Consider the following 16,729-nt stretch of genomic DNA (forward strand, 5'->3'; position numbering starts at 1 on the left):
TCCCCATGACCGAGCTGTTTCTCAACCAACGTGAGAGAATATCAGGGAACAAACACCAGGATTTCCCCATCACTCCTCTGTCAGACCTTTCCAAATTCACACCATGTGACGTTTTTCACAGGGATCTCCCCTTCAAATTCCAGCATTTCTGGAACTCACTTGGCTCCAAAGCATGCAAATTCTTAAAGCAAGTTAAAAGTTCACCCTGGCCATCTGCAAACAGAAATGCACTGGAGAAGGAAGAAGGTGGATGCTGCTTCTCTCTGGGGGGATCATTGAGGGACTTGAGGCCTGGAACAGGAAGACATAAAACTCTACCCATTTTCTCAAGCGTGCTCAAGAGCAACAGCTACACAACCCCATTTAACCACAGCTCTCCTAGCACAAAGAGGATTCCCAGGTGATCCAGCACCCTCAATCGCATCAAGCAACTGGCATAAGCTCAACAACGAAGAGTTAAGAATACACTTGGTGCTTCACGTTCTGCAGCAAGACCTTCCAGCCATGGCTAGTATTTCACTCCTTTCTCTGCAGCAATCTAAAAGGATGATGCAGCTCCCTGAAGCCGACTTTAATGGATCCATTCAAGCAACAGCCTCGCTCCGCAATTATCATGCCTATCCGGTCCAACTAATGTGCTTGTTTACACTATCTGGTGAACTCCAGATCAAGTGTCATTTCATCACCGGGATTCTTTTGCCTAAGCCAAGACCAACAGACCATGGTGGTAATTTAAACGCTGAAAGCATGCACAGTATCGACCCGTGAGACTCGACGCCAGCTAGCTGTTACAGGAAAATACATCCCCCAAGGACCTGCCTCTAGCAGATAGAGCAGGAGAGTTTAGATGAATGGAGAAGAAGCCAGCTGGAGAGGTTCATATGCATGAGCACATGACCTGAATAAATCCTGTATTTCATGTGGTTTGTTAGATTTATTAGAAAGAGCAAGAGATTATCCAAGAGAACCATGTGAAAACACACTGAGCTGGTGATGGGTCCTTGCAGCAGAAACCTGTCTGGTATCTCAAAACAGCCCCACTGATGCAGAAACGGTGCCCAAGAATGCGTTAAAGCATCCAGTAATAACAGGCACTACATGAACAGATTACAGTTAAATATAATAAACACTGTCTGGAGTCATGAGCTTTCCCCCCACCTCTCTTCCTTTACTTCTGGGGTTGACCTGCCTGTAAGCACAATAAGATGTAGCCCGTGGTGGAAACCACCCCACTGTGGGAGGCAGACAGACTTTTCCACTCTTCAGTGCAGAAGAGAAAGAGGGTTTGACAAAAGGGGCATCAGCCATCATCTCTGTGAGCACTGGAAGGGGATCCTGCAACAGGCTTTGTAGGTATGTGGTCCGAAAGATGCTTGCATCTTGCCATTAACGATTCAAAGAGAGTGGGAGGTGGAGGACAAAACTTCATGGTTCTTCCATTGCTTAACCTTAACTAAGCCAAGTGAGGCGCACACTTTTTGCTTGGACCTGTCACAAGCCATTGGGATGCCACAACCATTTCCAGAGGAAAGCTCTTCTCAGCTGGAACCTCAATACCCCTTGGAGATACATCAATCCCTCTTACTGGAGAAAGGGTTGAGCCTACAAAACGGAGTTCAGCCACTTGATCTCACCTTATCTCAGGTGAAGCAACAAGTGATGCACTGTGAACTGATGAGGCACTGGAATGGGTTGCCCAAGGAAGTTGTGAATGCTCCATCCCTGGCAGTGTTCAAGGCCAGGTTGGATGAAGCCTTGGGTGCCATGGTTTAGTGTGAGGTGTCCCTGCCCATGGCAGGGGGGTTGGAACTGGATGATCTTAAGGTCCTTTCCAACCCTACCTATTCTATGATTCTATGAACTGTCACAGAGCACAATCAACACATGCTCCTGCAAAGCAGAAACTCCTTGGTAGGCCACTTCCTTTGCCATACACACAAACATGCTGTTCCTCTCACTCTTGTTTTCTCTCCTCTGTGTTGCCTGGACAGTCCCGAAAGCTCAGGAGGTCCTCCTAGTCCAAAAGGAGCCTGTCCTCACTTTGTGCACTCCTCACACCTGCCTCAGGTCCAGATGCAAAATCTGTGTATATGTTTGACCCGTTTCACCTTCAGCCACATCCTCCAACAAACCTCACAGCAGAAAACTGTCATTCTTCTGTGCTGGTGGTCAGACCACCTCAATCTTTATTAATTAAGGACCATTAGCCTAATTGCTCCCTTCCTCCCCTCTATGTATCGTAGCACACAAAGCCCTCTTAGCACTCTGCTGATCTCACATACCAACGCGGAGGTCACACGCTGGTTTGGATACATATAAAATAAGCAATAATAAGGGTACTTCCTCTAATACTTAGTCAAAATTACACACCAGATTTCTAATGCTTGTTAAATCTGTGATGCTTTGGTGAAGTTTGTTGTGTTTCTAGGATTAAGTGTTCGTTTTAGTAATGGGCAGGAATGTAAAGTCAACCTAAAGCTAGAAAGTCAACTGAGGATATTTCTGGTTTATTCACTTTTAACACTGAGAGTGAAGAACCATAGAAGCATTTAGGTTGGAAAACACCCTTAAGATCATCAAATCCAACTGTTAACCCAACACTGCCAAGGTCACCACTAAACTATATCCCTAAGTGTTACATCTACACATCTTTTAAACCCGTTCAGGGATGGTGCCTGCAGCCCTGTCCTGGGCAGCCTGTTCCAATGCCTGAGCACCCTGTGGGGCAGGAATTGTTCCTCAGCTCCATCTAAACCTGCCCTGGTGCAGCTTGAGGCCATTTCCTCTCATCCTGCAGAAGAACTGCCTTTTGGAGACCATGTTCCAGCTCCTGGCTCCCTGGAACTGCACAGGTGCATTTAAGGATAGAAACTGAAACTGCATTAGCACATACACCTGGAACACAACCAGCCATGGGCTAGAACAAAACCCACCTCATCTTCTATTACTTCTACTAGAGGCAGAGCTCTTACCTCAAAGCTCAGTTTTGTCACTACAGTACATGTTGACAGCCATCTAATAAACCAGCGATCAGTCACACAGAGCAGCTCAGTTCCTAAAAAGAGGTATTTAGTGCCATTTTAGGCTCCTAAAGGCATTGATCAGCTGCTACTCCAGCAACACACAAGTCTTGAATACCCATGTCCTATCCCACCTATCTCTTGTGTACATGTAGGATACCTCTGAGTTTATACGACAGCAGAAGCCATCCTCATTTGGACATCTCTACCACATCCCTCCTATTCCAGAGGAAAACTGCACTTTAACATTGAAGCACTGATTTAGAAAAAGAGCACAGAACTTCCCACTATCACCAGATCAATCTGCATCTTCTCCAGATAGAAAAGAACCTGTTTATCCATCTAACAGCAACAACTCCTGTGTTGTGTTTAAAATAAACACCCATGCCCTGGAATCAGAGGAACCTACAGGAATGTAAATTAAAGTTTTTATCATGGGAAGGGGGGGACGACTAATGGAAAAGTTGAAATAAATCACACTGGAAATGTTCCTTGCTATATAGTGCCACCTTGCTGTCAATTCATCAATAAAAATGACAACGGTGAAGGACCGAAGCTTTGTGCAAGATGTGCAGAACCTTAACCTCAATTGAGCTTCATGAAGGAATCACTGGCTGAAACATAACATAGAAGTCATCTTAAAACATGATCCTGACATCCAGGCTTTCAACTTATTTGGAGGACACATCTCTGTTGGCTTCTCCTAAAGCTCCAGTCCTGCTGCTGTTCCTGCACCTGCTCCTCACCTTGAAGCATGAAGAGGTCAAGTTCCCTCTCCTCTGCCTTCTTTCCTTCACAGAGCTCATACACATCAGTCACCTGCCTTTCCTCACAAACCTTATCTCATTTATTAACCTCCTAATCCACGTGTATGACACTACATAAATACTAATCAATATGTGAACTCTTAAAATCAAATGGAAAAAATCAATGGGACGGTCTGATAACAGACTGCTCTGGGATCAGCTGTTTAAGAGACAACTAACGGTTCATTCCTGAAGGATACAGGGCACCTAAGCTTCTTAAACAATCACCTTGCAATTCAAGTCACCTTGATGGATAAAAGTGCCAGTGGTCCTGTCCTGCAGATTTGCCCCAGATGTTCATCATGACACTAGTGGATTTGTGCCTTATGTCAGAAAGCTGACTGCTTGAGTGGCAAAACATAGAATCCTGGAATGGTTTGGGTTGAAGGGACCTTAAAGCTCCTCCAGCTCCAACTCCTGCCACAGGCAGGGACCCCTTCCACTGGAGCAGCTGCTCCAAGCCCTTGTGTCCAACCTGGCCTTGAGCACTGCCAGGGATGGGGCAGCCACAGCTTCTCTGGGCACCCTGTGCCAGCGCCTCAGCACCCTCCCAGGGAACAGCTTCTGCCTAAGAGCTCAGCTCAGTCTCCCCTCTCTTGGGCAGGTTCAAGCCATTCCCCTTGGCCTGTCCCTACAGGCCCTTGTCCCAAGCCCCTCTCCAGCTTTCCTGCAGCCCCTTTAGGCACTGGAGCTGCTCTGGGCTCTCCCCTTGAGGAGCCTTCTCTTGTCCAGGCTGCCCCAGCCCAGCTCTCTCAGCCTGGCTCCAGAGCAGAGCTGCTCCAGCCCTCACAGCAGCTCCATGGCCTCCTCTGGCCTCTCTCCAGCAGCTCCACGTTCCTCTTGTGCTGCTGCCCCAGAGCTGGAGCAGGATTGGGGGAGGAAGGGTCTTACCAGAATGGAGTAGAGAGAGAACAGGCTTTCCGAGAGCCAACGTTTCCTTGCTCTGAAATGACAATCCAGCAATCCATCTGCACTCGAGATATCCCAAGGAGAAGAATTACCCGGATGCATCAGGATACTGTTTCCCTATGGCTTCAAAGACAAGACTGCTCTGCTAAACTGACTTTACCACCCACCAAGGTCCAGCTGATGCATTCCAGGGAGATCCAGCAGCTGAGCCAAGCGACTCTTCCCTTTCACAGCAGCAACAGGAGCTCTCGGGGGAAACCAAAAACCCCACACTGCACAAGGTGAAGGTAGGATGTCATGAGAGGCAGCTCCATAAAGGCTTCTTTATGGACGGCTCTTCCTCACTAGCTCAAGAGTGACAGCTCTCAGCCATGCACAGATCACAGGAGCGGATTTGGTTTCACAGGGGGGGATGTTGAGGTGAAGGGCAACCACCTCTGGCCCTCTCTATTCCACATCAATCCTGCCTCAATCAGCAGGTTAAAGGTGAAAATGGGCCTTATAGCTCCAGTGGTGTCTGTTTTCCCGGTTGGATGGCTGTTTCACAGCCTCCTGCAATTACAGGGCACAGTGGGGAGGAGATCTCCCACCAGCATGGGCCAGTTCCTGCTGTTCATACCCCATGGCAGATGCCTGAAGTAACAGCAACCTGCTCCAGGGTGGATGGACCAGGAGCAGCCACAGCTGAGAGTGCTCAGGAAGAGGCAGGGTCAACAACTGAGTCTTAGAGGGACAGAACCCAAAGGAAGCGTGTTCCCATTCCAGTGTAAGGTCTCCTTTTGCTGAGGTTCTCCATGGAGTCCCATCTGAGTGGCTGCACTGCTTGTTTTACCATAAAATATACATGAAAACGAGATGAAGGAATAATGAGTGATTGCATAATGTTATACTGAATCACCCTCAGCCCTGGAAAGAAGAATGCAATGTCTGTGTTAACTTCAGCAGATGGACACAGTGACATGGGGTGTAGAGGACCAAACCCCAGACCTGGTGCTGGCCACAGCAGGAAAAGCCCAATCATTCCCAAGCAAACCCCAAGGGTCAGCCTAAAGCATAGGTTAAGGTGAGAACCAGTACCTCTCACCCTATCATCTTCCGATTTGAACATCTATACAACCTCAGTGCACTGTTTATGTGCCACCTCAAGGAACAAAAAACCCAGGCACAAGGTAGAGAAATCTGTTTCTCCCTTTCCAGTTCCTCATTTCCTCCCTTTATTTCTTTTGTCGAGCCCCAAAAACATCTCCCAGTGACAGAGGATTTGATTGTTTGTTTGGATTTATTGTTCCAGCCCATAAAGTGTCGACAGACTCCACAATTCCCATTGCCATGCCCTAACGGAAGAAACCCAGGCAGTGCGCTCTGCGTAAGAGAAGTGCTAACAGAATATGTTTGCACTCTTGATGTTTTTGTTGTTTGAAGGCTCTAGGGAGCATCCAGGCACTTCTAATTCCTCACTACGCCAATACATCCTTCCTGGATCAAGACTGATGGACTCTGAGTGGCTGAACGGATTAGGGATCAATGTGATTTTACTATAATTGAACTACAAAAGGCTATGTTTAAAGTAACACTTAGACTAGATTAAACCCACCAAAGCAGGAAAAATCAGAGTTAAGGCTCTGAATCTGCTTTGAGCTCATGCCTTTGTGTCTTGCCCTCTCCCTGTCCCCTTTCTGCAGAGCACAGCAAGCAGCAGCTTGGATTTTCAGCACCAACTTTGAAGCATCCTGCCTTTGTGAGTCAGAGCTAACACTGATTTAAAAGTAAATAAACTGCTTCATGTGCCCTTATAAAATACTGTTGGGTTTTGGGCACTAAAAGAGAAACCAACCCAAAAACGCACCCTGAGCCTAACAAGCAAGAAACACAGTGGTTTGGCCAAGGCTCTGGAATGTCCTTCCTGGTGCTCTGGGTTAGCCGCAGCCGAGGGGATTCCTGCCCAACAGTCCATGTCTGAGCATATCTTCATGGGCATCTGCAGAGAGAAGCATCAGAGAGGAGCAAAAATGCTTCTCTCTGTCATCCAAGATAGGTCTGTGACTTGGGCATCTTTCCTGATGAGGACTCTGGACAGGTTGAGCATCACAAGAAGCACAGGATGCGGCCGGATTTCAGCCTGACTGTAGGATGCTCCAACACGACTCCCAAACCATCTTCTTGCTACTTCTTAGATGTGACATAACTGCTCTGAGACAGCTTTTAATCAAAGTCCAAATGGTTTCCAGGGAACAGAAAGCACCTTGCTCTGATGTTACCAACAGGGGGTAAAATGGATGGTGTTAACATCGAGGCAGAAGGATTAAGTGATATTAAGAGCACGAAATAAGGGAAACATTGGGTGGGAGATAGCTGGATGAAGACAACAAAATACCTTTACTAATGGACATCAAAGGGGTATTTGAAGCACAAGGTGTGACATGGAAATAGGTCCCACATCCTCAAGTGATTTCCAGATGTTGAAAACCTTGGCCACACCTTGTTCAGAGATGAAACAGGTACCATGTCCTCACCACAGCAGGTTTCTAACCTGAACTGAAGGGTATGGCCAGCTCCACCTTCCCAAGAACAGATGACTGTGAGGTTGTGACACTGTGAGGTCCTGGTACAGGGTACCCAGAGAAGCTGTGACTGCCCCATCCCTGGCAGTGCTCAAGGCCAGGTTGGACACAGGGGCTTGAAGCAACCTGCTCTAGCGGAAGGTGTCCTTACCCATGGCAAGGAGTTGGAATGAGATGAGTTTTAAGGTCCCTTCCAACCCAAACCATTCTACAACTCATACAAGTACAGAACATTCACAAGGTTTTAAATGGGTCCTAATAAATCTGTAACGTGACACAAACTGTTACTTCCCACCAAGTCATTACAGCAAACATTTTCAAAGGTAATTTCATTCCAAACATGGACTTAGAAAACAAATCCAGGCTCTTGAGAGGGAAAACTAATGGACAAGTCTTTGTTGACAACATTTTTGTGCTACCCCATGCAGATAACTTTTGAGAGGAAGCTCAGCATGATGCTGGAGCGGCCTCAACACCACTGAGGTCCACCATAAATTAACACCAGACTTTAAAATTGGCTTCCCCAGGCAATCTGGAGTTTAGAAAAACAAGCATCATTTGGGTCTATGGAAGCAGAGAGGTGTGACAGAGGATGAAGGTGATAGTATCTCCACTTCTGGGAAGCTGATGTGGCTGTGGCTTCTGGATGACTAAAAAAGCATCTATCACATTCACGGGTGTTAGGAAACAAAATACCATTTAATTGGCTGCAATGTGTAATTTGGCCTGCCTTTTATGGTCTCCATCATCTGTTTAGACTCTTCAGGTTTGCACAAGACCCAGCAAAATGGGCAGTTATTAGTTGGCCTGTAGGCACTACCATAATGAACATGATTAATAATGGTAAGCTGCATTATCCAAAAGATACTGATCAGTGGAAGGAAGGAACTCGGAGAGGAGCAACAAAAAGTAATTAACAGCCTGGAGATACAATCTTAACAGCAAAACCCTGTATTTAAGGATAATGATAAAACTAGCTCGAACCCATCATTGCTGGGAAATTAAGAATTAAGGCTGCAGCTGGAACATGTGTCTTCACACCTCTTGTTTCCTTAGTGCACAGGAAGATGGCAGTGGCAATGAAAGATTAATAGAATTCAACATTTCACTTGACACCACTTGGGAGGCAGCTGCAGGCAGGGCAGGCAGGACTGCTCTCCAGAGCCAGCAAAGGGCTTCAGATCACTGAGTTGGAGAGGAGAATGTGGCAGAGGCCACGTAGCAATGGTTAAATAATTAAAGCAAGCCCTATTAAGCAAGGACAGAGACCAAGGTAAACGCAGAAGTAAAGGGATGCAGTTAGAAGGAGAGAAGAGGATGTAAGTTGAGATGTTAAAAGTAACTGTAAAAGCCCCCTTGCAAAGGGCATTAGACACTAACTGACAGGAGGATGGAGCCAGGAGGGGCTGGGCTCTGCTCCCAAGGAACAAGGGATGGGACAAGAGGAACCGGCCTCAAGCTGCACCAGGGCAGGTTTAGATGGAGCTGAGGAACAATTCCTGCCCCACAGGGTGCTCAGGCATTGGAACAGGCTGCCCAGGGCAGGGCTGCAGGCACCGGCCCTGCAAGTGTTCACACAGCGTGGAGACGAGGCCTCAGTGCCATGGGTTAGTGCTGGCCTTGGCAGTGCTGGGATCGATTCCAGTTGATTCTATAATACTATTATGCTAAAGATGACCAGAAACCAAAATGTACAAGACTGCTGCTCAAAAAAACTATTCTATAGGTCCCCTATGCTGCATCCTTTGGCCAAAGCAGAGTAACGGGCACTTGGGAGAACCAGCCAAGCAGTGGGGACAAAGATGGGCAAGGTAGTGGGCCAGAGGATGGCAATCTACAGACATAGTGGAGATGGAAAATAGCAACTGGCAAGGAAGTAGATGAGCTGAAACCCGTGAGTCACCTCTTCATCTCTGCCTTACTGCATCCAATGATTAATGCGGCACCTACTCTGTCTGCAACTTCTCTCACAACAGAAACCTGTGCTTCAAAGACACAAGCAAATACATGCGAAGAGGAGACATCTCACTGAGATAGTGAACTTAATTGACTGTCCCTCTAATATGATTTTCAACTTCTGTTGCATCCACCAGCAAAACAAGCAGGGAAAAATAAGCCAAACCAGTTTCACATCTAACGAGCATCTCTCCATGCCACTGCACACTCATGGCCTTGGCATTCCCTCTCTCAGCAGGCTCAAGACGGGCTCCGAGGCTCACCCAATGTCTTGTTTTCACACTATCTCATTAGACTTTGCAGGTCAGTGAAATCACATTTAACTGCAAATATAAAAACAAGTTAGAAAAACAACCCAGGGTTTCCTGCCTCGTGGGAACATACCTGGATCCTGTCTCGAAACTCCTAGAGGGATTGTCTTCACCCTCCTACCATCAAGCTGCCTCAGGTAACAGAGCAGAGGGGTGGCCAGAGCTTTCCAGTGTCACATCAAGGCATAGACCCATGAGTCCTTGGCTCTTCAGCCCACTTCCGCAAGGATTCCCCTTTGCCACCATGACTGGGGCTGGGAATGGAAGCACTGGACGACATGGTAGCAATAGGAGTCAGGGCTACACCTCTCACCTTGAATAAGTCCAAGACGCCAAGTGCCTTTAAAGCAGCCAACAATCAAATCAGATGGAGATTCAATAACCTTATTTATCATCTGATGTTATGATAAGAAGCTAAGTTGGATATTCACAACCCCCAGCATTACTGTATCCATCAACATGACCTCATAGATGCTGCTCTCTGAGCAGGTGGTTCCTTAAAACCAAGCACAGAACCAAGCAATCCAGATTTCCCCATGCATCTCTCTTGAGGCTGAATCTAAAGGATGAGTTCACACTGCAGCTTCTTTATCTTGGCTCACAGTTGCAGAAAAACACGTAGGGCTGTTACACCTTTGAAGCCCACCAACCAAACATGGCCAGAAGGTTCAGAAGTCATTGAGGGAAATTAAGATGGACACAAAGATAGAACAACGGCGCATTTCATATGGCTAAAAGTTCCTGCCTAACTTTGTATTTCATCTTCTAAATGAGTAAAAAACACCCTCCAGTAACGATGCAAACAATGCAGAAGAGATAGGATTCTTCCCATATGAAGGGAAGAACAGGGCAGGGATTTAAGGGAACTGCGTTCCTGAGGGGAGCACTATTTTATTAAGCATCTCTATCAGAGGTAATAGGGGAAAACTAATGCATCAGAGGGAGACCTTCTCATTAAGCAGCTGGCCAGCGTCCAACACAAACCCACAATAACCACAACTGGGTTTTGAACACAGTAAAAAGATGCACAAAATATTTGCTATTGGACAAGCAGTAGGCAGAAGAGCTGTTCCACCACTAATGATAGCACTTGCCTGTCTTAACCTCACTGATGGGGTTTGAAGAGCTGATGCTCAAATTCATAACCACTGTCAAGTCACGACCATAACGTAAAACAGAATGATGGGGCAGAAGAGTGGAACCTCCTGCTCCCATTCCTTGCACATCCACATGTCTCCAACAAGACCCTTCTGCCTTTCCCTACATCTCCCTCAACTTAGCACTTGCAGAGGAAATTCAACCCAAAGGATTTATACCCCACTGGACAGACAGAGAGGCCTAAAGTGAGGAGCTCAAATCCATCGAGTGCCTTCCCTTGCTAGAGCCCAGAGTGGAATTCTTGGAGTGCTGGAGACAGATTTTCCTTGGCGGGTGGCCATGAGTGTCGATCTGGCTTTGAGGAGAGATCAGTGTGGCTGTGGAGTGCAGCAGCTACACAGACAAACATAAAACCTTCCTCTTCAGCTCACTTTCGTATAATAAACCCATGAAAATGAAAAGCTAAAACATTTCCAGCTGGCCAGAAGCTGCTGAGAGAACAGGGAACTTATTGCATGCGCAACCTTGGGGCTGATTTGAAATCTCCTGGAGATCTTCAGTGGTATTTGGATGTTCAACAGTGTTTGGACAGAAGTGCCTAAGTCACATTGGGAAGAAAGATGCAGAAGACTGTATTATTTAGGCACCTTTCATATTTTAGAGAGGTTATTTATGGAACTAAATCTATTTCAGATTTGTAACATAGAGCACAGTGTGTGTAACAGCAAAGTTGAAACTTTAAGGGGAAAAAATAACTTGCTTCCTTGTAAAACCTTAGATATTTGAGTATTGCTTTCAGACCCTTGTTATAAAAGGGCTCTTACAAAAGGATTTGAGATGCGACTTGGCTGACTTTTATCACTTCATTAAAGGTATTTATGGATTTAGAATTGTCCCAGGATGAGAAGAAAACTCCTCTTTTTAAATTACTGTCTGCTCAGAATAGTAATTTTGATTCTCTGGGCTTGAATCATGAGCATGTAGTGATAGGACAAGGGGGGAATGGCTTGAACCTGCCCAAGAGAGGGGAGACTGAGCTGAGCTCTTAGGCAGAAGCTGTTCCCTGGGAGGGTGCTGAGGCACTGGCACAGGGTGCTCAGAGAAGCTGTGGCTGCCCCATCCCTGGCAGTGCTCAAGGCCAGGTTGGACACAGGGGCTTGGAGCAGCTGCTCCAGTGGAAGGGGTCTCTGCCCGTGGCAGGGGTTGGAGCTGGATGGGATTTAAGCTCCCTTCCAACTCAAACCACTCTAGGATTCTATAGCTCTTTTCCTCTTTACCACACAGTGATGGAATTGCTCCAGTTTCCCTGAGCACAAGGTGAAAATCAGGCTTCCGATACAGAGAGGGATTTTACACTTTAATCTGCTGCACTGAACAAGGAGGAACTCCGACGCTCCTGACAACATTTTTATAGGGCTTATTTCCTAGTACAAGGATCTGTATCCAGGGCACAAACCTATCTACAGTTTTCTACCATTTCCTATTTTATTGTACTAAGAACTAATTTTGGTCATGCCCTTAATTATCCCACATCACTTTGAAAATTGTCTCCCATCTGCAATTGCTCTGTAACAGCTTGCACTGAAATACACTGGGAAGGGAGAGGGAAATCTCTTTCATCTCCTTACTTGGTGCATTTCTTGTGCAGTCGTTTTCTTCCCTACATAACCAAGCTGTGCAATGCCACACTAGCTGACAGAGCAGCTCCAAGGTAAGTATAAACCTACCTGAAATATAAACCTGAAATTACTTTTAACATTTTGAGAATGTCTGGATTTCACGTTGGAAACACCCCTTCATCATCTATGCTCATATTCCCTCCCAAGGAGAAAGAAAACAACCAGGAAGACAAACACTTAAAGGTGGCATCTTTTTCCCTACTCTCAGCTTTAAGTCAATATTGTGTTAACATTTAGCAGCTTAAAAGAGGAAGGACGCAATGTCCAGAAAGAGCAAACTAAAAACAAGTTGAAGAACTAAATTAAAGGCCTTCATCCATTCACCCTTCCAGCCATCCCTTGCTCCCAGGCCTTGCAGCTGGAGCTGCCGTCCTACAAGAAGCATCACAGTAGTGGAAGCAGTGGAACAGCTTCACACATATGGAGTTTGGTGACATATGTCATGGGATTAGGTTATCAACAGGATCAAGTGAGCTGGGAACTATCTCATCTTTGCACATTACTGTAAGCTCAGTAAGTCAGTGATAGGTGGGTTCTTCTTTACACAAAGCAATGAGGTGTTGTCAATTATTTGTACAATACTTGGCATCAACAAGCATTCCTGTTATCCAGAAGATCTAAGACTGTGTTCCCTCACCTGAAACTCAATAGGGCAGAGCATCCTCCCTTTCTCCTTGCAGTATTATTTTTAAGTGCAAGGAAAAAGCTGGGAAAGAAGAAAATGCCATGGATAAGACCATCTGAAGAAGAGGAAGAACTGAAGAGGGCTACCGTTAAGCTTTCTCCTCACCCAAGCTGAATTCATCTGGCTGCATCTTGCACTTACAAACCATACAAACATTTCACTGCTAATGCACTGGCTCAGAGCAGCTGAACCTCCCTGAGTATTTTTAAGGCATTTCATTCTTCAAACAGCCACAGCTTTCCTCTTCAAAATCCCTGCATTCATGGTTTTGTGCTTGGAAAAGGACCAAAGCCTCCACATTTCCTTACACCCAGAAGGTTGCAAGCGCGTTGCGTACTGCGGTCAATAAAGTGCCAAGAAGCTAATGAAGATAAAAGTGTCAACACAGAGCAGTGCTAACACACACCTTTCCCATGAAGCTATTTTGACCATTTTGCAAACAAATTTGGCAGTTCCTGGCAAGCCCAAGTCCTAAAAGCAAACATGTGGCATCTCGATGCTATTAAACTTATTGCTGCTCTGCAGAAGTGTCATGGGATGACTGATTGCTCCCTGCACATCAATTGGATTCAGAGAAGTTCTCAAACCCTTACGGGTTAAAAGCGGCTCCAGCATGAATCAGAGTCCCAGTGGTAAGGAGATCATCGATACAAGAGATTATGCAGATGGAAGAAATACCCTCAGCACCCGAAAGTTTTCAGAATGCAAACTACGTCAACCCTGAAAACAAGAGGCACTGCATCATGATGGCAGGAGGGACAAAGCCAGGGGGGTTTAACAGACAAAAAAAGATTGTTTTAATAGGAGAGAAGCATCAGTCATTGAGTCTTACTTCATTCAGACTTTCTATCCAACCCATCCATCTTCAGTGCCAAGAGATGACAGGACCACCTCACTTCCCCCCCCCCAGCCTAGCGTATCAATAATGCCCATTTCTACCCCAAACAAATGACTTTCACTAGAATGGCCCTTTTCCCTAAATTGGCTTGCCAAGCCCCACAAATGCCTCAGTACCTGCTATGGTCAACTTGGCTCTAACGGGGCCCCCTCAAGAGGTGGGCACCGATGGGTGAAGCCTTCCCCAATCATCTTCCCCAACAGCCACTTTGTCATTCATGGCTGGGGACCATCTGCGGAAGAGGGGACCGGGGAAGGGGGGGATGTTGCTGAGCCAAAGACGGACACCAACGGATGCACACACAGGCATAGCCTCCCCACACAAGCCCAAATGCAAATTCCTTCGCCCTCGCAAAACGCCTCTGTGGGCATTATCTGTGAACAAAAGTCCTCCAGGCGGGCGGTCTCTGCATCACTGCTCTCTCTGTCAGCACCACCTGCTTGGTGTCAGCTGCGAGAGTCGCCCAGTTATCTTTTAGCTGCGTCGGCAGAAGCCAACGGGAGCACAATGGATCCCATCGGCCAGGGTCAGTCTTTCTCACCCCCGTACCACCAGCCCTTTTCACCTCCATCATCTCCAGGAGAGCTCAATAAGGAGGTGGCTTCGAGCGTAGGGAGGAGGAGGAGGGGGGAAATATAGGTCTCTGGCGTAAATCACTGACGCCGTTTCCCCTCCTCTCCTTTTCCTTAAGACCTGATGGTCTTCAGTCACACATCTTAAAAGAAAAACAAAAAACAAAAACACAAAGACTTACTTGTCTCAAGTCGATGAAGGCCAACTGCAGCGTGTCCCCTTGGAACCCAGGCACTGGGCCGGATCTGGCAAACTCTGTGGGAAAGAAAAGAGGATAAAAAGCGCCTTTAACTAACCATGGACAGGGAGATTGGCAGACGGATGACAGGGAAGACAAGAGAGGCTGGGGGAGAGGAGGACCGCGCTTCTAAGGAGTCATGTCTCCCTCCCTTCAGCGTCTTTGTTCGCCCTTCAAAATTCGTGTCATCAAAACACCATTAATTCCACCGTCCTGACAGCAAGGAAACTGTACTAATTCGACCTGAAATTTATTCCCATGAGCCGTACTGGGCTTCAGAGTATTTGTTTTGTCAACGGACAAACAACTCGCCGAGAAGAAAAAGGGGGGATGGGGGTGGAAAAGTTTTTCCTCTCCACACAATAAAATCTTCAGCTGTGAAACTCTTTTCAGTTCCGAAAGCTATTTATATTTTAGGGCGCTGAAGGAATCTTCTAATTTCACGCCTGTCACCAGGCCCCATAAGCATTCATCAAAAAAATATGCCCAGCCCTGTCATTAATTACTCGGCAGCCGATCTGTGCATTATCTGCTGGGGTGTGCTTCTTGCCCGAGCACGGTCACCCCAAACAGGGAGAATCGCGGCCATTCGGCTGCGTATTTATTTCTGTTGGATGAAGACATCTGACAACTGAATACCATTGGTTTCCAAAGCCAAGAGAATATTTCCAAGGCCACATTTCCCTCCTTCCAGGGTAATCTGGCCAAAGGTTCATAGTTAAGACGTTTGTTTTTCTTCTAAGCCATTATTTAAACCAAGTCTAAAACCACTGACGGGGACTTAGAATCATAGAATGGTTTGGGTTGGAAGGGAGCTTAAAGCTCCTCCAGTTCCAACCCGCTGCCATGGGCAGGGACACTTTCCACTAGGGCAGCTTGCTCCAAGCCCTATCCAACGTGGCCTTGAACACTGCCAGGGATGGGGCAGCCACAGCTATTCCAGTGCCTCACCAGCTTCACACTAAGGAACTTCTTCAAACTAAAGAATGAATCTTGCATGAATCCACATTAGAGAACCTCAGCTCTTCAAGCCATTTAACAGCTTTTACTTGGTAGCACTCCTGAAGCCAATGACTGCACTTATTCAAGTGTGGCTTTTGAAGATGCTCCTGAGGTTGTTTTGCCCAATGTTGCCTGATTTTCACCCTCTTTAGTTACAGAAGTAGTGGCTTTATCTCTGCTCTCCATGCAACCGAAGGGACCTAATTTGTGAAGCCACAATTCAACATCATGAAACATTCAACACATTCAACATCGTATTCTCAAAAGGGAGTTTCTGCCTTCTGAGTTTTATTGCTCCTGCAGACACTGAAGATGGTGCACACTGAAACAAAATATTGTCTTGAGATTCAACCATGTTTAAGGGCAAAAAAAGAAGGAAAGAGGGAAAAAATACACCAATGTACAGTTTTCTAACATAATATAGTCCATTATTGCCAAACTGTTTTCTTTTTTACCATATAGAAACCCTTAAACCAGCTCTTGCAGCTCCACAAAGCTGAGGACTAAGCAGTAAGAAAGGCAGATTTTGCCTTCTGCCTCCATGACTACACGGAGGTACTAAAGGATCTGTCCTGTCCTTAAATGCTAAGCGGAGTCACATCACACTAGCTGGTCTTCTCCTTCAATGCATCTCTTTCCAAAAGTTATCTCATTTTCAAGCAGATGCCACAAACCAAGGAAAACACATCACTTTAATCCTATTCTAAAAGACCTCCTAGAGCAGCCCCAGTCATAGGAGCAGCCCCTATGGCTCTTAACAAGAACAGGCTAATGAATTGGATATAGGAATTCCGCCCAGTTCCTCCACTGCCTTATTTGTGGAAACCAAAGAAGGGTTATTTATCAGGTTTCTTGTTCCACCTTCCATTAAAATCTCGGGATGGAGAACATCCTTCAATACAGACACCGGTACCTCCAGGGGCACAGCAGCCAGTTTCCAGACATCCATGGCTTTGCCTTTTAATATTTCCAGGTGCCAGGAGAGCTCTAAGA

At 46.4% G+C, this 16,729-nt stretch overlaps 1 protein-coding gene across 2 annotated transcripts in view; it reads right to left on the bottom strand.

Moving 5' to 3' along the window:
- The window catches only part of EXOC6B (exocyst complex component 6B), a 291,776-nt gene that overhangs the window by 63,113 nt on the left and 211,934 nt on the right, over positions 1 to 16,729 (bottom strand). For both annotated transcript variants that reach the window (XM_034064717.1, XM_034064716.1), the window contains exon 20: positions 14,678 to 14,751. In XM_034064717.1, coding sequence (XP_033920608.1) covers positions 14,678 to 14,751 — 74 coding nt within the window. The remainder of the gene's footprint in view (positions 1 to 14,677; positions 14,752 to 16,729) is intronic.

This window comes from Melopsittacus undulatus, chromosome 7, assembly GCF_012275295.1.
Source record: "Melopsittacus undulatus isolate bMelUnd1 chromosome 7, bMelUnd1.mat.Z, whole genome shotgun sequence".
NCBI lineage: Eukaryota > Metazoa > Chordata > Aves > Psittaciformes > Psittaculidae > Melopsittacus > Melopsittacus undulatus.